Source organism: Orbicella faveolata, unplaced genomic scaffold (genome assembly GCF_042242905.1).
Source record: "Orbicella faveolata isolate gen_17 unplaced genomic scaffold, um_ofav_v1 contig_1, whole genome shotgun sequence".
Taxonomy (NCBI): Eukaryota; Metazoa; Cnidaria; class Anthozoa; order Scleractinia; family Merulinidae; genus Orbicella; species Orbicella faveolata.
The window spans coordinates 31,698,578-31,719,507 of NW_028301536.1; the positions used below are offsets into that span (position 1 = coordinate 31,698,578).

Sequence of the window (20,930 nt, forward strand, 5' to 3'; positions counted from 1 at the left end):
AATTTAAAGTAAGCGCCCCCTCGAATAAGCGCCGCCCCTCTATTTTGTGGACGAGTAATGAGACGACAAAGGATGTATAGTTTTCGCCGTATAGTATTACATTTGTGCATTGTTTCAGTTTGTGACCTCGTGAATTTCTAATGGTGCCGCGATTTAAACTATAGGATCAGCTTTTTATGTCGATAAACAGCTTATGTTGTTTACGCGCAGATGATGTATTAAAAAAATGATCATGCCAGGCCACGTTTTGGGAAAAATTTAATAAGCGCCCCTCGATTAAGCGCCCCCATCGAATAAGCGCCCCCCGTCTTCTCCTAAATTTGAAATAAGCGCCCCGGGCGTTAATTCGAGGATCTACGGTACTTTAAAACACAGCGAGTTCTTAAAACTACAAATGAAAGAAAAGTGAGTAAAATCAGTTAGTACAATCGATGATTGCAAAGCATGCGTATTGATGAACCCGAAAAGTAGAATCCTGCCTAAAACATTATTCATCGACGTCCGCAATGGACTCTTTTTTTCTGGCGCTTTCCACAATCCCCCACGCACTGCGTTATATTAAGTTTCAAGAGTTGCATAGCCCTAATTACCACCATTTCGTGGAGCTACCCTTGTACAGAATGGTTTTGCTGTTAATTAACAATTATTCCCACGAGCGCGCGTTGGATATGAGATGGTAGATAGCCAACGAGGCGCTGGCTATAATCATCTCACATTCAACAAGCGCGAGTGGAAGAATTGTTTTAAGGAAAACGCCCCCCAAAATAAAAACTAAAATAAAATAAAAATAAAAAGTCCCCCAAAATCACGCCTAGTCTTACCATATTTGTAGAGTATGGTATAAGTACGTAATGCATAATGAATAGTCGGACGAAACTTATTTTTTAGTTTTTTAATCAGCCAGCCTTAAACATTCCTTTTTCAATCACTGATCTACGTGGGTCAGCAGGTAAACGAGAAAACTACGGAAAGTCCTTAAAAGTGCACTGGTCTGATTTTCATCTCGGCTCTCTTAGCGGAGTAGTGATATCCTCTCCAGTGATACCAGTTGACGCCATCACCGACCGATGAGTGTTGTCCATGATGATAGTTACAGACCGTTCAGGTTGGAGGGATGACAGTTAGTGTACCACCAGCCTCCTTTATACTTCACAACACAGTTAATACTCCAGCTGTCATTATCCTGATCTTTGGTGGTAAAGGGATAACCACGATGACCAGAAAGAGAATCACCAGCAGTTCCTGAAAACAAAACACGAATATTGATCTGCGTTAGACAGATGCACTTAGTTACATGCAATGCTCTAAAAACAGTCAAATCAGATCACCTATCCGCAAGCTTGCAAAATCAAAACAGAATAATAGTAGAATATAACCCACTTAGAGTATGTTCATTGACACTATTTTAAGGTCAGTCTTGTTTCCTTCCAAATGGCTCCTTTAATTATCTCTACAATTTTTACCGATTCCCCTCAAAATTTCAAGTTTCAACTTTCTGTTATTCATTTTGAGTTTGGATCGCACTCAAAAATATGCCTATAAACAAACTAGCGAAGTACTACAGGAAGAAATCAATCGTTTCAAAATGTTAAAAAATAGAAAGACATAATACGAAAACTTACCTGAGTAAGTTCCAAGACTCAGCTGGTACTTAGTCCTCTCGCTTGTAACTGCAAACATGTCGTATTCGGCGTAAGCAGTTTTGCCTGTCGTGGCTTCCAGATCTACTCCAAGTCTGTTCTTTGTGTTCGTCAAGCGGTGTATCTTGTCCAGTCCCAGCCAAAACTCGCCATTCAGGTTACCGAAGCCATTCTTGTAGTCGACCCAGCCGCGGTAGAGATCAATGGAGCCATCCAATCTCTTCTGGAACACTGTCCACCCCTCACCGGCTGTTGTTTGGTTTGCCTATTGAGAAAAAGATGACGAAATTTGCTATTGTCCAACTGAACTGTTTTAGCTTCAATATGGAAGACTAAACGGAGAAATAAAGCTGTCAAGAAAAATACCAAATTCACGGATTTCATTAATCGTAGCTAAAGAACGAATCAACTACTAACGAGTTCCGTTGTAGCTCATCTTAAACGTCTTGGAAATTACGCAGAATTCAAATCCCAACTTCCGAAAACAACTAAATTAAAAAGATGAAAAAATTAATAGGTTTCATAGTCAGTCGTAGCACGTATTAGGGTTTTGTAGTTACCCATCCCAAATGTTTCGAAAAATAAGCAGAATCCAAGTCTCAACACGGAAACAGATCTTACCCTTCACAGTCGTCTTTTTCTCTTTGAGGATGTCATCTTGCAGTTGAGTGAGTTGTTTCTTCATTTCTTGAAGAATAGTTTTAATCTCATGGTTTGGTGCTGTGTACAAATACACGTTGTTATATTGCTTTGTGGCTATAGAACCGACCGGGTCGCCATTAGCGTTATTTCTCGGCTTAGCTAAAGTGTAACTCGCCACAAACAACACCAAGAACGGCAAACTGGAACGAAACCCCGAGAAAACAGATGAAGTCATTGTTCGAATTTGATAAAATTCTAGCTTAAAGGCACTTAAAACGTAATTCGTGAAACCCGTGATGGTCATGGATTTGGTGCGACGCTCAAAATGTGTAAAACACGAGACAGTTGAGTCCATGATGGCTCCGTGGTGGACCCTTGACGTATACGTGATCACCTGCGATCATACCCTCCCTCCCTACATCTCATCCTTCTCCCTTTCCAAAAGAACGAGCCTGATCGCAGGTTATACACGTGACGGAAAGCATAAGATTTGTAAAGTCAAATCCGTGACGGTAAATCCATGACAACTTCCTGCTTCAAACGAAATAGACCGGCAAGGTTTAAGGTTCAAGGATTAGTGTCAAATACGTGACGGTTTAGCCAAACACGTGATAACTTATAATAATGTACTACAAGGGAGAAAACTCTACATAAGATCCAGGGTTGGTCACGTGACTTCCGTTTAGCCCTAATTGCACCCTCTGCAGTATATCCTACCGCATCTTCATCTTCTAGGATGTCTCTCTTTAACAGATCAGTCTTGGCATTCAAGATGATACCAGACAACACATCCACTGCACTGGAAATAAAAACCCTTTTCAGGCCTCTTGCATGAGCAGAAAACCCTGAGGATAGAATGTTGTTTAACCTCATTAATACGCTAACACAACCAGTCACTATAAGGGAACATGGTCAAAGATTTCTCTCCAAGACAGATAAAGAGGTGCTTTCTCAAAGCTCCTTTATCATAGTATTACCTTTATTTTTAAATTGTGGTCGTTTCTTTGGGTGGGGCACTTCTATTCAAAATCAGAAGTTAATTTCAAATTAACGTTACGTTGCAGCTTCGTTACTTTCTAAGCGAGCTCTCGTAAGCCTGTTGCGTAGAGCGCTTCAAGCTGTTGCTAGCAAAATGTCTTCCACGTGTGAAAATGAGCTCATTTTATAATTCTTCTATTACCTTTAGAAACACTAAACACCACAGCCAATCGGCGGAAACATGATTGTAAAGTCCATGCTAAAATGTCCATCATGTCTTATAAGGTCCTCCTTTCTCCTTAGTCCTGTTAATCATACAGTAATCTTAGTCAGAGACACATCTCACTTACAATTGGTGAACGCTCGTGACATGAACAGGCCGTGAAAACTTAAAGCGGTTTTTTAATGCATTTCTGTCATGCCTTTTACGTGCTTGTACGTTAAAGAGCATATTCTTTTACTTAGTTACCTCGCGAATTCGTGATGAAAAGAGTCAAACGTTTCAGAGAATTTCAAAGCAGAAAATGAGTTTGCTGTGAAACTGCTCGTGTTTCATGGACGCGCGTTAGTGATGGAGGGAGGCATGAAAAACGCGACAGGACTACTAATGTGTGTTGAAAATCGGTTGGAGTTTTTCTCACACACAAATCATTCCTTCTTATAACATTTATTTTCAGTTAGAAAACAGGATAATAAGACATGAGATAGGAAAAGCGAAGGAAAGGAAAGAAGAGAAAAGAAAGAAAAGAGTACAAAGTGGAAAATGAAGAATGAGAAAATAGCAACCTAAAGAAGAATGACACAAAACGTATTTTTCAGTTTTTTTTAATCAGCCAGTCACTTCAACATTTCTTTTTCAATCACTGATTTGCGTTGAATGATCAGCAAGTAAACGACAAAACTACTAAAAGTTCTTAAACTAGTCTGCTTTTCATCTCAGCTCTCTTGGCGGAGTAGTAATAACCTTTCCAGTGACGCCAGTTGACACCATCAGCCACTGACGAGTGTTTTCCGTGATGATATTGACCGTTAAGGTTGGAGTAATAAGAGAGAGAGTACCACCAGGCTCCTTTATACAGCACGGCACGGTTACCATTGCTCCAGCTGTCATTGTCCTGATCTTTGGTGGTAAGGGGGGAACCATGATGATAAGAAAGAAAATCAACAGCAGTTCCTGGAAACAAATCATGCACTTTTAACTGCGTAAGATATTTAAGTGTGTTTAGTGAAGCTTTCATCTGGTTTCAACTTTCCTTGTTAGTTCTGATTGGACTAAAATTTACTTTAAACAAAGATATGCAAAAATTTACCTGAGTAAGTTTCAAGACTCAGTTTGTACTTAGTCCTCTCGCTCGTAACTTCAAACATGTCGTACTCGGCGTGAGCAGTTTTGCCTGTCGTGTCTTCCAGATCTACTCGAAGTCTGTTCTTTGTTTTCGTCTAGCGGTTTATCTTGTCCAGTCCCAGCCAAAGCTCGCCATTCTGGTTACCAAAGCCATTCTTGTAGTCGACCCAGCTGCGGTAGAAATCAACGGAGCCATCCAGCCTCTTCTGGAACATTGTCCAACCCCCCCCCCACCCCCCACCGGCTGTTGTTTGGTAACAGGACACATCAAAGGCACCTGAACCATCAGGGTCGATTGTATAAACACCGCTAAATGTTTGACCGGATTTGTACAGCTCAACACAGTTGCCTTTTAAGGAAAAGATGACGAAATTTACTACCGTTAAATTGTTCTAGCTTCTGTCAATATGCAAGACTAAACGGAGAAAAAAAGCTGTCAAGAAAAATACCAAAATGACGGATTTCGTAAATCGTAACTAAAGAACGAATCAACCGGCTACGAATGAGTTCCGTTGTTACTAATCCCAAACGTTTCATAAATTATACAGAATACAAGTCTCAGCACAAAAGCAGACCTTACCTTTCACAATCGTCTTGTTCCCTTTCAGGATGTTGATGTCATCTCGCAGTTGAGTGAGTTGTTTCTTCATTTCTTGAAGAATAGTTTCAATCTTCTTGTTTGGCCCTGCATAGAAGCTGTTGTAGACGTTATTACAATGCATTGTGGCTGAAGAACTGTCTAGGGTGCTATAAGAGTTATTTCCTGGTTTCGCTAAAGTGTTACTCGCCATACGCAACACCAAGAACAGCAAAGTGCAACGAAACCCCGAGGAAACACAAATCATGGTACGAATTAACTTTGATCAAAGTCTATCTTAAGGATAGTTAATTGTGTCACGGACTGGTGAAGAAGCCGTTCTGACTCATCTTTACTGAGTACAACAATATAAGTGCATCATCGAGTTGTTTGCAAGACGTTTTTGATGTTTCTCGAGAGTTGAACAGTTTCTTGATGCTATATTGACCTATCCACGTAAAAAATGACAGCGTTTTTTTCTTTTTTTTTTTTTTAAACAAAAAGCAAGTACAAGATTAAGTATTCTAACTTGTTGTTTGGATACATCATCACATCCGTGTGTGTATTTTTCGGGCCGGCAATGTGGATCGGAAGGAGCTGATGGGGGGAGGGGGAGGGGGATATCAATATACCCGACTTTTCCCCGTAAGATACCAATATATCTCAAATTGGAAAAAGTGATACTAATTACCTAAAATTAGAGGAATTTGAAACTTAAAAAGTTATGATACTTTTATATTATGTCTATACACCGAATACCGAAAATTCCCGAAAAACTACATACTTTAATTTATACCCGAACTGTGACAAAAAATATAACATGTATCTGAGTTAAAACGGCTCCGGATATTATGTACCCAAAACCCAAAATCCCTGACAGGGTCTGATTATTATATTGCCTGTATGTATAATAAACCTTCTTTGCTTTCTGTAGTACTTTTCTTTCAACACAACACCTTTTGACACTATTCTAACATGCCCAGCTGAATGATGGAAAGATTTGACAGATTTTCTTCAAATTTACTGATGTTGCCTCTTCTTGATCCAAATAAAGAAAACCTGAGAACAGACTTTTCTCACTTAAAAATCCCCTTTTATACTTTCAAAGAAGAGACAAGAATTGTGCAGACTACCCAAATAATTTGTATTTAACGACCTACTTAATTCGACTAGTCCTACTAGAAAGTAGCTATCCTCGACGCTAATGAAAAAGAGCCAGTTTTTGCAACAAAATGATCTCGAAATTCCCCAATAAAAAGCTTTGTGAATGTCGTGATTATGTTTATGTTTTATTGACTGTGATTTTTATGCCGATTTGCTTTTACGACAAGAAAATTGGCGCCTTAGACCTAGCACAATGAATTTAGGGGTACATTTAGGGAAGGGTGCAGGGGTGCGCATCCCCCCACCCCCGTGAGACGACCATTTTCGCTTTTAAAATTTGTTTACCTGACCAGACGTCAGTTACGCCATTCCTTAGTTGTGCACCCCCTCCCAAGAAAACTCCTGGACCCAACCCTAGAATTACATGTAATAGCCATGTAGACGGTCTGGCTCTGATTTCTGTGTCAACTGTGCACAAACTGTTTATTTTATAGCACGTCTGATGGTCAAAACAAATCAGTATATAAATGCAAATAAAAATACAAAAAGGGTGTATTGAGTTATCTTAATATGGCAGACTACGGGTTGATTTCTCCACCAGCAATCTAATGAAGAAGTTTCTGTCTCGCTGCAAACCTGTAGTGTCTCATTTTTATTGCAAAGAAATAAGTAAAATTTCCTAACGAAAGACTGACCTTTCAGCCGATTTCAGGACTGTGTCGCGGTGCACACACCAACCAATCTATTCTGATTGGCGCAACTGCTTTGCTTCAAGTTGGGGAAGTTTTACAACGGTAAAGATTGAAACGACAGCGAACTGGGCCTGAGACGGACTGAAGGGTCTGCTCCAATACAAATATCTTTAACTGAATCATTAAAATTCAAAAACGATAAAATAGCCAGAAATCTTAATTAAATGAGTTTAACAGTCAACATTATACTTTTAATTAAAATCATAACTTCCGCCATTGTCTCATTGTCTCATTATAAACAATGTCTCGGCTACTATATTTACCATCCCAAAATAATACTAGGTGACAGAAAAAATAATTCGAAAAGCAAATTAAAGAAACGACGAAGTCAACTGAGGCCTTTTAACAAATTAAAAAAAAAAAAGAATATGTACGAAACCAAACGGATATTCCAATAATTTCAGCCTTTCTACTCTATATATTACTCGACCACTAATTTTCGGAAATTTTGACTTTAGACGTATTGGGGTTACTTGAGTTATCTATGTGTTTGTGATTTGTGAACTCGCCTGGCAAAATTGCTTAGATCAAGATATTTCGATGCTTCAGCCATATATACCATTTCCGCCTCTCCGTATGGACATAACAGTCCATTGCTCTATCTCGACTCTATCTGAATGTCGGTACTTAGGTCCGTTACATCATCATATGTATTGCGGGATTAAAAAGAGAACTAGAAAGTGTTTAACAAGTACACAACAGAGCGACAGGTCAGCGAGCCCGTCGCTTTTTCGTGTTTGGAATATTTAATGACAAGTCCGAAATGAATTATGTCTTTGGCGATGCCGGAAAATGTTATATGCTCAAATCAAAATTAACCAATTTGAGACTTAAGATATTTGTAATCAAACGAGCAGTTTTTCCGCTGCAGTTCTTTCAATAAATTAGGAAGCAAATACCTATATTTATAACATTTTAACATTTAATGCTCTCTCCAAAGTACGTTTGAAACATGTCTACCAAGTGAACCATGCATCGTTTCATCATTAATTAATTCCCCGCAAAATTAAGGGACGTTTTTCTCCGACTTTTGAACACTGTAGCAACTTAATGACGTTGAACGCGCCGCTTTTTAATCGTTGCAATAGCAGAAATTCTGGTTTCAGTGAAGTAAACAAACAAACAATAAAATAGCTACCTTCCAAGGATACATTGAAATGCGATTGATCCGATAGTCTTTACAGCGGATATATGATCCTTTGTAACTGATAACTTACGACGCTTTTTGGGCGTCTGCTTAGGAGGCCAATTAAAGCTCTTGAAGCTCGGTGAACAGAGAAAAACGACTCCATACTGAGGTGCTTACTGACTGAATGATGTGCTCACTTCGTCTGGTAGCAGGAAGATTTCTATAAATGTGAAGTAAGTCGGAGTTATAAATAGATTTTCAACTTCAAAGGCTGCCATGCAGTTCTCTTAGAGTTAAAAGAGGTAGCAAGTAAAGAGCAGTGTAATCATTTAGTATTTCATGTGCCGCTTGTAGATGGAAGAAGTAGCTAGGCGCTGGTGGGAAGAGTCGAGCAGAGTACTCGAATGCGCCATAGATTTGCCGTGGACCCGAGTGATGAATTCATGCCGTCCTTTTGTGTGGAGGGTCGTAAAAAGCCACTTGAACGATCCGAGTTCTCACTTGAATGCACAACCCTTGGACCGAGAACTGAAACAAAAGCAAAATACAGTAAGCAAAACCGAAATAAGATAGGTTACCGTTAAGTTTTCTTTTACAGTTCGACTCACGGCCTGTTTTCTGTTAATATTGAGTTTATTTGCTCATTTCCGTAATTAAACAGCGGAGTACACAAACATCAGTAACATGTAACATGCAGGCAGTTTCAACCTTACAACATTATGCATTTTTGCTTCCGGCATTCCTGAAAAAAGTCAGTTACTATCATGGAGTGAGACATCGTGAGTATTGAGTAAAATGTACCTGAAACACATAACAGTGTAATTTCAAACAAACAGGAAATCGATAGAAATAAGATGATAGCCAAGCAGGCAAATAAATTTAACATCAATAACATTCCAATAAATTTGAACAATGAATTTTCTATTTTCTTAATAACGCTCTGTTAAATGAGACAAGAACAGGAACGTGCAAGAGCAAAATATCGACGACATGAGCTGAGAGGACGAGCAAAATACCGCCTCATAAAACTTCCTTCGTACAGTTCTAATCATTATGTGTATTTCTTAAATAAACTCTAGTGTTGAAACGGTTAAGGGATGGCGTGACAATTACTTGAGTTAAGATGACATAAAGACAAAGAACTTATGGATTTTAAATCGCCAAATCAAGCTTGCGTTTCATTCACTTAAACAACATCGAAGTTAAGTCTTGGAGAAATCGCCAGAAATTTGAATGTGTTTTTTTCTGTCTTTGCGGTTTTGGATGCTATAAATAAACAAAAAGTCCATTGTCTCACGATCCTGTTGACATTTACGTTGTAAATTGTTATAAATCCACTGGAAATAATCATGATGAGTTGGCTCTGGCTCTGCTGAAGATTCCGGGTTTCCCATTGCTTCAATATACGACATCAACCAACAAGAAAATACAGTAAACTACTTTGATTAGCCTGACTCCTGGCGGCTCGACTATGCTCGTATATGTTACACCTGGGTTCCCTCCCATCCTTAAGTTGGGTTTCTGTTTCAACCACACCCAACTCAACACTCTTTTTTCACATGTATACATTATTTTTGGGAATTTTGTTGTTTTTCTCCGGGCCAAATGCCCAAACACAGCACCCAGCAGCACCCAGATAAGCATGCAAGTGTGCCTCGTTTTTGGAAATCGAACCAATTCCTTCGAAGTTTAATAAGTAACTTATTAAACCCTCATAATTAATGGTCAAAATCGGTGGAAAATTTGGCTCACACACAGATCGTTCCTTCCCAAAACATTCATTTTCAGTTAAGTAAAATTGGCACGAGACTAGGAAGGCAAAAGAATGGAAACAAGGGAGAGGAAAGAAAAGAGTGGAAAGTGGAAAATGAAGAGTAAGAAAATTGTGACGAGATAAAAATAACTTGAAAAAGGTATTTTTCAGTTATTTTAATCAGCCAGTCACTTAAACATTTGTTTTTTAATCACTGATTTGCGTTGATCAGCAACTAAACGAGGAAACTATAGAAAGTTCTTAAATGTTCACTGGTCTGATTTTCATCTCAGCTCTCTTGGCGGAGTAGTAATAACCTTTCCAGTGACGCCAGTTGACACCATCAGCCCCTGACGAGTGTTTCCCGTGATGATACAGACCGTTCAGGTTGGAAGCATGACAGCTATTGTACAACCAGGCTCCTTTATACTCCACAGCACAGTTAGTGCTGCCATGGCTGTCATTATCCTGATCTTTGGTGGTAAAGGGATAACCACGATGCTCGGAAAGAGAATCACCAGCAGTTCCTGAAAACAAAACTCGAACATTTAATAACAGAATTACGAATAAAAATAACACGAATAACATACGAAAACTTACCTGAGTAAGTTCCAAGGCTCAGCTGGTACTTAATCCTCTCGCTCGTAACTGCAAACATGTCGTACTCGGCGTAAGCAGTTTTGCCTGTCGTGTCTTCCAGATCTACTCGAAGTCTGTTCTTTGTGTTCGTCAAGCGGTGTATCTTGTCCAGTCCAAGCCAAAACTCGCCATTCAGGTTACCGAAGCCATTCTTGTAGTCGGCCCAGCCACGGTAGAAGTTAACGGAGCCATCCAGTCTCTTCTGGAACACTGTCCACCCCCCCACCGGCTGTTGTTTGGTCACAGAACACATCAAAGGCACCTGAACCATCAGGGTCGATTGTATAAACACCGCTGGTTCTTTTACCGGATTTGTACAGCTCAGCACAGTTCTTGCCTATTGAGAAAAAGGTAACAAAGCTTATTTTCGCTAAATTGTTTCGAGTTAATGGACGTCTACAAACTGGAGAAAATAAAATTGTCGAGCAAAAGAAAAAAAAAACACAACAACAAACAAAGATAACGGATTTCATAGTCGTAGCTGGTAATGAGGGGAACATTGGGGTTTGCGGTATTGCGGTATTCAACAATTTTTCTTGCGGTATTTCGGTAATTGTAACTTCGAATTGCGGTATTGCGGTATTCTCCGAGCCTGCGGGATGCGGTTTTTTAACATTTTGGACGGTATTAAAAATTATCCTCCAAGTTCTTCAATGTTTTCCCATGCCTTTTCCAGTTTCCCATTGGAAAAAGGTAAGTTTTTTGTAGTTAATAATTAGCCAACACGCGAATGGATGTTACCGTATTTTGCTTATTTTGTCTAAATCGAAAATTACAAATTCCTAATTGCTATTTCCGTGTTTTTTGCGCTAAACTTGACACACAGCCTCAGTAGTGGTTTCGGTATGACATTGAATTTTGACCCGGCCGATTGTAGTGCCGCGGTATTTCACGGTGTTGTTTACGATAATGCGGTATTTGCCGAATTTTTTTGCGGTATTGCATGCGGTGTTCAGAACCCCCCAACGTCCCTCTCAGTAATCGTCGAAAATGTTTGCACAATTCAAGTCTCAACACAAATACAGATCTTACGCTTCACAGTCGTCTTGTTTCCTTTGAGGATTTTGATGTCATCTTGCAGTTGAGTGAGTTGTGTCTTCATTTCTTGAAGAATCGTCTCAATCTTCTTGTTTGGCCCTGCATAGAAGCTGTTGTAGACGTTATTACAATGCTTTGTGGCTGCAGAACTGACTGGAGTGCAATTAGCATTATTTCCTGGCTTGGCTAAAGCCTGACGCGCCACAAACAACACCAAGAACAGCAAACTGCAACGAAACCTCGAGGAATCATAAGTCATTGTGCGACTGAATTTGATGAAAGGCTAACTTGACCGTACTTAACTGTATCACGGACTGGTGAAAAAGCGGATGTGACTCATCTTTATCATAAAACGTTTTTTGCGTCACTGTATTTGGTTCAAGACATTTTTCATGTTTGTCTGGGTGCACGTGCAAGTATTTTTGCAGATTGTTTACAATGATATTTTGACACTTTCATAAAATTGATGAAGGCTTTGTAAAGAACAGTGCAAACAACGAGAAAAAAATTTGTCGTTTTTAGAGATACTAGTAAAGTAAAACTCAGTGCTCGATTGTCAAATTGAAATTGCTTAGCAATTTCCCTCGATCAGTATTATGTACGTATAAGTTAACGGACTTTGTTTTTCTCTCTGACTATTCAATTTCGCGAACAATCCACTCTCATTTCTAACCGAATCAGAATATTATCACCACTTAGGATATTTGCAACACTTCTGATGTTTTATTATAAATGTTTCGATTTACAGTCTTAACTGGCCTGGGGCCCGTTTCTCGAAAGCCCCGGAAACTTTTCGGGCCCGCAAAGCTATTTTTAGTTAACCGGTATTTAAAGACAGACAGGTGTATACGCCTGAAACTTCTTGTATGAAGGGAACCTCTGTTCGTATTAAGAATATGTGAATAAAACAGCTCTGTAGTCATAAGGTATGAGATTTTGCTAGAGGTTTTCGGGTGCGAAAACTTTTCGGGACCTTGGAGAAACGGGCCCTTGGTCTATAATTTATTTTTTCAGACATTCTACTGTAAACTGTGACTTCGCGCGTGTGCGATATTGTCAAGTGGGGTGTATAAACAATTGCCTCTGGCACTGAGTGTCGAACGAAAAAAATTAAAATTACGTCAATTAATTAAGGACGAGGCTTTTTACACGTAGAAATCGAGGCGACAAAGTTGCCCTAAACTGCAATTTTCGGTGTCTTTGAATACGATCATTCAAACCACTTGCTGTACTTGCTAACTTTTTAAAAAGTGAAATTCTTCTGGCAAAGTGTATTGTTTTAAAACTTTCGCTAGCGACATAATGTAGGGACACAACAAATTTAATTCTGGAAGTCGTCGCCTGTTCTAGTCAGTGTGTTACCGTTTGAAAGCAGCATGGGGCACAGCTTTTAGACCTCTTGGAAGAACAATAACATAGAATGATGTGGCTTGCAGAGGACGGACCTTAATTTAAATCCAACCAAGTGTTTGTTAGCGTGGCTAGAAAGAAGCCTCAGGCAAAATTGAAAAACATGTTTTTTTGTGCTAAAGCCATAAAACGCAATTATTTCACTGAACAACTTGCTTTAGTTGGCGACATTTATCAAACTGAAACTAAAATATTAGTTGAAGTTTGGCGAAATCTACACTCAGCGGAAATCGGACATGACCAAGGAACACAATAAAGTCATTCTAATCGCTACGTTTTTCTTGTTTGGCGGAATATTTAATCACAGCTCTTAAACAATAGTACGGAAAATTGTTTATTATTTGGAAATTCAAATGACATCACATTCGCCAAGGATTTTCAAGTTCCACCGGGTTTATAAGTTATTTCTCCAAAGATACTGCAGATTTTTAGATTAGTACGTCAACCAAAACAGTATAGCCTTGAAGAAACAGTGTCTAATGATTTAAGCCCCTCAAGTAAAATAGACTTGTTGATTGATCACTCTAGATTTTGAATTCGAAAATGAGATAGAGTGAGCAGGCAGTTTAGTAACGAATTCGTCTTCTTCCTAAATAATGTTTAATTTCAGAAAGCGTATTGAAGATTTTCAGCGGAAATCAAAGAAACAAAACTTAGTTTTAGCCTAGGGCAGCCTATTGAATTCAATGATAGAAAACTTATGACTTGCCACAAATCGACCTCATGAGTTTCAGAGTAGAATGATAGGCAGGCGAGCAAAGCGAACGTTGACGTTTTAGGCCTCGAAGCGGCGGGTAAAGAATAAACAAAACGAAGGACTCTTCTGAAAGTCTACTAACCTATAAATATTGATAAAGAACAGTGTGAAATTCAAAATAAGTTGCGTTAGACAAAATATTTCATTATTATGACGTTCAATCATCGTCGAAAATTCGTGGTCGGTTTTTAAAATCTGTTTGAAAAAGTTTCAAATTTCAAGCACTACTTTATCGCAGCCCCTACCTATGCAATATGTAGAATTTTTTCACAGCCAGGGATTCTACTTTTTTCTTCTTTTGTTTCGAATCGGCATTGCTTGTTGTTTAGGCGGCTGATTGCTCTCAAATAGATGTTTCAAAACAATTCAGCTGTGAAATGAATATATAGTTTCGCCGGCTACTGTTTTTGTTTCTTACGACTAAATACAGCAGGTAATTGCAAGTGGAAATAAATTAATAGGGGTTTTCCTTGTTGTCATATTTGGTGTAGCTTTTACCCACGCTAAAAATCTCATAACAAATAATAATTTCATGCGTTGAGATGCAAAGGAGGCTCATGTCGACTTACTGGGAACACACGATGGGAATTCAGCCTTGAAACGCCTGTGAATCTCTGCTCTCCACGCGTCGAGGAGGTTAAGAAATCAACTTGCCACTCCATTGATTCTCAGTGTTTCAATTACCTGCTGTCGAATACTTTTGCTTTTGAAGAGGATAATTTATGAAGTGGTTTGAATGAGGATCATTATGAAGCTATCAGTAAACCTCTTTCTTTTCGTAAACAAGATATTAAAGGAATTCTAAGCCTATGAAAAAATAGAATTTTGAGTTGTGATGGAATTTTGCTGTGATCAACCAAATACTACTGAAATAAACCGCCAAATCAAGAGATGTGATGCATGGGTGCAAACAGTGACTACTAACCTGAGTAGTACAAATCAACGACTTCTCCTTAAAGTTCCGCCATAATGAATATTCCATGAAGTTGCAATGTTTTTGACTAGTGAATTAGCCGCATTTACAAGTCCCTGACTTAAACGTTGTTACTTATCGTTCTCTAATTATTTCTTTGTCAAAGTTCGGTAGCTCTTCCGACGATTTACAGGAATGTTCCGAATACCTCCGGTATCTATATCGGAAGCCGTGATGAGTATTGGACATTCGAACAAGTATTCAGTAATGCGTAGTGGAGCAGCAGTGGTACTACGCGAAATCAGAATTTAGACTACGAGTAGTCCCTCTTTCGCTTAGTCCGTCGTGCGTGACCCGAAAGAAAACCGTGAGAAAAAAAATGGCCGCGCGAAATCCTGGCGGCGAGGAGCGCGCTCCTCGTCCCCAGGATTTCGCGACTAAGTGATCTATTTCTGATATAGGGGGAAACTGCTGATATGCTGTGAATAGAAGGCTTATGGCGTAAGATGAGTGATTCTAACGAGACAGAGGCCTGGAGACGAGAGGATGATAGTCTTCTCTTAATGGGGAACTAAAGACCCAGAGACAAGATTAACAATTTTTCCGTCACTGTTGTTCAAAGACTGTGATTAAATCTGATTCCGCTAAACAGGAAATGGCAACCAGTGGAATCGCCGGCTTAATTGTGTTCATCGGTCATGTCCACAATCGTATTTTTCTCTTTTCACACTTCAACTAAAATTCAAGTTTCAGTTGGAGAAAATGGCGGCAACTAAAGCAAGCCGTTTAGTGGAATAATACCGTTTCATGGCTTCAGCAAAAAAAAAAAAAAACACATATTTTTCAATTTTTTGTATGTGAAGTGAATCCTAGTTTTGCGATCATAATTTATTCTTTGACCCTGGCCCGCTTTTACAGATATTTATCATATCAAAAAAAAAAAAAAAAAAAATGTCATCGATGACTTGTCTGTTAGTTTGGATCACTGACATCTCTAGAAAACGTTCAGCTTTGAGCGGCTGTTACATGGTAACCCTGTTTCACCCCTCTTGAACGTTAGAGAAGATTCCAGCACGAAAAAGTGAGAATGATCAATACTTAAATTACGAAGTGTCATCAATTTTCATTTTCTTCTTACAATGTCAACACGAAGGAGACAAGTGATGAGAGTAAAGAAATCCTTCAGCTGATAGAGTGTTGCTTAAAAAAAAACTGAGAGAAAAGTGTGTAAAATAACTAAGAATAATCGATATTTCAAGCTTGCAACTCCTAAATCCTAATTTTTATACATCGGTACTAGAATCACTTCTCATAGACTTTCTCATCCCCAGTTCCGATCGCCTTTCTTATCGTTGATGGTACGTACCCACGAGGGTGGTGAAGGGAAGGAGAAACACGACAGGGAATCTCTTTTTCCTCCACCCTATTACTTCTCATGCTCCCGTTATCTACCGCGCACGCTTCTCTAAGGGACGTACTAGGGACAAGTCTAATAGAGTCGTATTGACCTCACTGCTTCCATTCAGTGGAGCTACCTTTTTACGAAATAGTTTTGGTAATAATAACTGTTCCAGCTTGAGCCCTCGACTCATTTAATTTTCAAACGAGTTTTTAGTGAGGCGCCGGCAGCCCAATGTGAAGCAATCATTGATGACGTAATCAGTGAAAAGAAATGCGATCAACAAGGCCCAGATGACCAAAGGGATGATCTATGCATGTTTCGTTTTGAAAATTGAACAACTTTTGTCAAAGTGAAGTATCTAAAACCTTTGTAATGTATGTTACAAAGTAGAAATATGTTTAAAATCAGTGGAAGTGTTAACCTGGCTCACACAAAAATCATTCCTTCTTATAACCGTTATTTTCAGGTCAAAGAACAAGATAATAAGACACGAGACTAGGAAAGCGAAAAAAAGGAAAGAAGAGAAAAGAAAGAAAAGAGTACAAAGTGGAAAATGAAGAGTGGGAAAATAGCAACATAATGAGTAATCGAACAAAACTTATATTTCAGTTTTTTTAATCAGCAAGTCACTTAAACATTTTTTTTCCAATTTCAGATTTGCGTTGATTAGCAAGTGAACGAGGATATAATAGAACGTTCTTAAAACTTGACTGGTCTGATTTTCATCTCAGCTCTCTTGGCGGAGTAGTTAAGTCCTTTCCAGTGACGCCAGTTGACACCATCAGCGTATGATGAGTGTTTTCCGTGATAATACAGACCGTTAAGGTTGGAAGCATGACAGGCATTGTACCACCAGGCTCCTTTATAGAACACAGCACAGTTATTGCTGTAGCTGTCATTATCTTGATCTGTAGTGGTAAAGGGGTAACCACGATGATAAGAAAGAGAATCACCAGCAGTTCCTGAAAACCAAAACACGAACATTTAAATGCGTTAGACAGATTCAAATAGTCGCATACAATGCTCTAAAAACAGTCAAATCAAATCAGATTATTCTTTGAGTTAGTTTGCAAAATAAATACAGAATAATAGAAAATATAACCTGCCTTATAGACTGCGTTCATTAACACTTTCATTTGATCATATTTCCTTCTTTCCTTATAAATAATTTCCAATTCAGCACAGCACAAAATAAAAATTACCTCAGAATAACCAATACGGAGGCCTTTTTGGATTCCATTGTTTTCAATATTAGATCGCACTCAAACTTACTGAAACAAAATTATCCCCTTAAATAAACTAGCGAGGTAATAAAGAAAGAACCAATCACTTTAAAATGTTAAGAAATAGAGGGAAAAAATACGAAAACCAACCGGAGTATGATCCAAGACTCAATTTGTACTTAGTCCTCTCGCTCGTAACTGCAAACATGTCGTACTCGGCGTAAGTAGTTTTGCCTGTCGTGTCTTCCAGATCTACTCGAAGTCTGTTCTTTGTGTTCGTCAGGCGATGTATCTTGTCTAGTCCCAGCCAAAACTCGCCATTCAGGTTACCGAAACCATTCTTGTAGTCGGCCCAGCCACGGTAGAAGTTAACGGAGCCATTCAGTCTCTTCTGAAAAACAGTCCAACCCCCACCAGCTGTTGTTTGGTCACAGAACACATCAAAGGCACCTGAACCATCAGAGTCGATTGTATAAACACCGCTGGTTCTTTTACCGGATTTGTACAGCTCAGCACAGTTCTTGCCTATTGAGAAAAAGGTGACAAAGCCTATTTTCGCTAAATTGTTTCGAGTTAATGGACGTCTCCAAACAGGAGGAAAAAAAATGTCAAGCAAAAGAAAAAAAAAAACAACAACAACAACAGCAACGACCAAAAATGACGGGTTTCACAGTCGTAGCTATAGTAATTGTCGAAAATTTTGCAGAATTCAAATCTCAACACAAAAATAGATCTTACCCTTCACAGCCGTCTTATTTCCTTTGAGGATGTCGATGTCATCTTGCAGTTGAGTGAGTTGTTTCTTCATTTCTTGAAGAATCGTTTCAATCTTCTTGTTTGGCCCTGCACAGCAGCCGTTGTAGACGTTTACGTTACAATGCTTTGTGGCTGTAGAACTGACTGGAGTGCTATTAGCGTTATTTCCTGGCTTAGCTAAAGCTTGACTCGCCACAAACAACACCAAGAACAGCAAACTGCAACGAAGACGCGAGGAAAAACAAGTCATTGTGCGAATTTGATGAAAGTCCAATTTAACCGTAGTTAACTGTGTCAATGCCCGGACTGGTGAAAAAGCGGATGTGAGTAATCTTTAGTACAACAATATAAATGCGTCATGGAGTTGGGAACAAGACATTTTTCATGTTTCTAGAGAGTTGGACAGTCTTCTGTTGCAATATTGACTGATCCACAAAAGTAATGACAACTTCTTTTATATATGAAACAAATAGAAGATGAAGTATTCTAACTACTATTCTTGACACTGTATGCAGGTTTAGAAAATTTCTTCACATATGTGCTTATTATATTGTTTGTATAAAACGCTGATAAACGGTTTTATATTTTCCTCTAGCTTTTTGCTCTAGCTTCTAGCGGTCCGGAATCCTAAATCCTTGAATGTCATTTTCCCATCCGGACCCCGGTTACGGACCGCTCTAAAATTTTCGCACTTTGGCTAGTTTTTAAGCTTTTTGTTGCACCGTAAAACAGCGCAAAATGTAAACATTCTACACAGAGTCAAACAAAGCGTCAAATTAACAACGCCATTTTCGATTTTTCGTTAACGTGTGTCGCTTTGATTCAAAGCCCATTTCTCAACTTCATTTCAAGCCGTGTGTTTCGGTTTTTCACTAACATCAATGTTTTTCACGTAACGGATATTTTCGGCCAAATACTAGCCATGTTTAACGTAATATTTCCCTTCAATGTGTCCCATGTAAATCAACCCAACAAATTCTGCAAACAGTGTCGCTTTTCAGTTGTGCCCGAAATTCATGCGTACGCAAGATTTGACCTGAAAGGAAACATAAAAGTTGCTTTCAAAGCAATATTGTAGATAAAGAGAAAGATACGTTATTTGCCGGCCTTGGTCGGTCCGTATACCGACCTCCCGGCCAGCAAATAACATGTATATATCTTTACCCTGGATAGTACTTTCCCCTCAATACAACTCTTTGAAAATTTTGGCAAATGTACTGTAACGTGTCCCGCTTAGTTATGGAAAGATTTTTACTCAAATTTATGTTGGCTTTTCTTGATCCAACTAAAGAAAACCTGGGCACGGATTTTTTTGACGTAAAGAAAACGCCTTTTATACTTTCAAGGATGCGAAAATGGTAAATGTTTTCAAAAGATCTAAAGAACCCAGATAATCTGTATTAAAGTGACCTGTTTTTAATTCGACTAGTCTTACTAAAAAGTCTAAAAAGAAGCTATATCCTTGATGCTAATGAGACAGAGTCAGTTTTTGAAACAGAGCTCCGTGAAATTCTTTTAGTATAAAGCATTGTGAATGTCGGATTTATGTTTTATCTTATTGACTCTGATGTTTTTATGCCAATTTGTCTCTTTGAGTGTGAGCAACGACCGCAACCATTTGAGTCTGTAGGACGTCTGATGGCAAAAATAAGTAAATAAAAATTCACTAAACGAGAGTAGTGAGTTGTTTCAATCTGACAATTTATGTGTTGATTTCTCCGCTAGCAATTAGGTTAAAAGATTTAGCATGTGGCAAACCTCTTGGGGTTCATTGACATTGTGAATAAAGCAGTAAAATTTCCTGAGTAAAGACTAATCTTTCAGTCGATTTCAGGACTGTGTAGTCGAACACACACCCAGTCTATTCTGGTTGGAGAAACTGCTTTCTGTCAAGTTAGGGAAGATTTATAATCAACTGACAATTGAAGCGTTTATCAGTATTGTTTGAAACGACTGCGAATTGGACTTGAGGCGGACTAATGTGTCCGTACCAATGCAATTATTTTTACCTGAATCAGTAACTTTCCTGAATACTAGTAGCGCGGAAACGATAACCGGCCAGAAACTCATGGAAACTTAATCGGGAGTGAGTTTATGCCCATTTTAACTTCCTTCCATTGTCAATGTCTCTATTATTTACCATCCAAAAATAACACTAAGCTGATAAGCTGACAGAGAAAAAAACAACTTTTAAAAGCAAACTGAACTGACAACGACTGACTCTATTCGAGCCTTTCGACAAATGTTAAATAAGAATGTTGACAAAGTCCAACCGATATTCCAATAACTTGACCACTAACATTTGTAGAAATTTTAACTTTTGTTGTTCGTTTAAACATGTACTGGGATTACTTGAGGTATCTACGTGTGAGTGATTTGTAAACACCCGTGACAAATTGGTTAGAAGTTATTTCGATACTTCAAGCATAACAGAGAGTTACTCTATCGTACTCTGCATGCCGTATTTTAGAAACTAAATGTGGGTACTAAGGTCTGTCACATCATCATATGTATTGTGATATTAAAAAGAGGATCTAGAAAGCGTTTGAAAAGTACACAACAAAGCGACAGGTCAGCGAACCCGTCGCCTTTTCTTGTTTGGAGTATTTAATCACAACTACAAAATAAATTATGCCTTTGGCGATGGAAAATGTTGTAGGATTGACTCAAAGTTAACCAATTTGAGAGTTAGGATATCTATAGTCAAACGAGCAGTTTTCCCGTTACAGTTCAATCAATAAACTAAAAAGCAAAGACCTACTTGAAATAAATGTTTTAAGTTGTCCTTCAGTGGCATGATGGATGATTAAATAGACGATTCGATTGAGGCCTTGAGCTTCTGTATTTCTTTTTAATCCAAGCTAAAATGAAT

At 38.7% G+C, this 20,930-nt stretch overlaps 3 protein-coding genes and 1 pseudogene across 4 annotated transcripts; all 4 read right to left on the reverse strand.

Annotated features, from left to right (window-relative positions):
- Window positions 1–899: 899 nt before the first annotated feature.
- LOC149118769 (ficolin-1 pseudogene) lies at window positions 900–2,517 on the reverse strand (annotated as a pseudogene). The gene is made up of 3 exons (XR_016207488.1): window positions 2,269–2,517; window positions 1,623–1,905; window positions 900–1,242 (listed from the first exon to the last, which is right to left on the reverse strand). The product of XR_016207488.1 is annotated as a ficolin-1 pseudogene (transcript).
- LOC110047175 (uncharacterized) lies at window positions 1,739–3,535 on the reverse strand. Its single transcript, XM_089278010.1, has 2 exons — window positions 3,463–3,535; window positions 1,739–3,127 (listed from the first exon to the last, which is right to left on the reverse strand). The coding sequence occupies exons 1-2, from the start codon at window positions 3,533–3,535 to the stop codon at window positions 2,850–2,852; spliced, it is 351 nt and encodes a 116-aa protein (XP_089134136.1). The 3' UTR covers window positions 1,739–2,849.
- Window positions 3,536–10,081: 6,546 nt separating this feature from the next.
- Window positions 10,082–15,058, reverse strand: LOC149118770 (ficolin-1-like). Its single transcript, XM_089276881.1, has 3 exons — window positions 11,592–15,058; window positions 10,521–10,896; window positions 10,082–10,447 (listed from the first exon to the last, which is right to left on the reverse strand). The coding sequence occupies exons 2-3, from the start codon at window positions 10,828–10,830 to the stop codon at window positions 10,182–10,184; spliced, it is 576 nt and encodes a 191-aa protein (XP_089133007.1). The 5' UTR covers window positions 10,831–10,896; window positions 11,592–15,058; the 3' UTR covers window positions 10,082–10,181.
- Window positions 15,059–16,677: 1,619 nt separating this feature from the next.
- Window positions 16,678–18,365, reverse strand: LOC110047173 (microfibril-associated glycoprotein 4-like). The gene is made up of 3 exons (XM_020752919.2): window positions 18,041–18,365; window positions 17,453–17,827; window positions 16,678–17,041 (listed from the first exon to the last, which is right to left on the reverse strand). The coding sequence occupies exons 1-3, from the start codon at window positions 18,306–18,308 to the stop codon at window positions 16,779–16,781; spliced, it is 906 nt and encodes a 301-aa protein (XP_020608578.1). The 5' UTR covers window positions 18,309–18,365; the 3' UTR covers window positions 16,678–16,778.
- Between the last annotated feature and the right edge of the window lie 2,565 nt (window positions 18,366–20,930).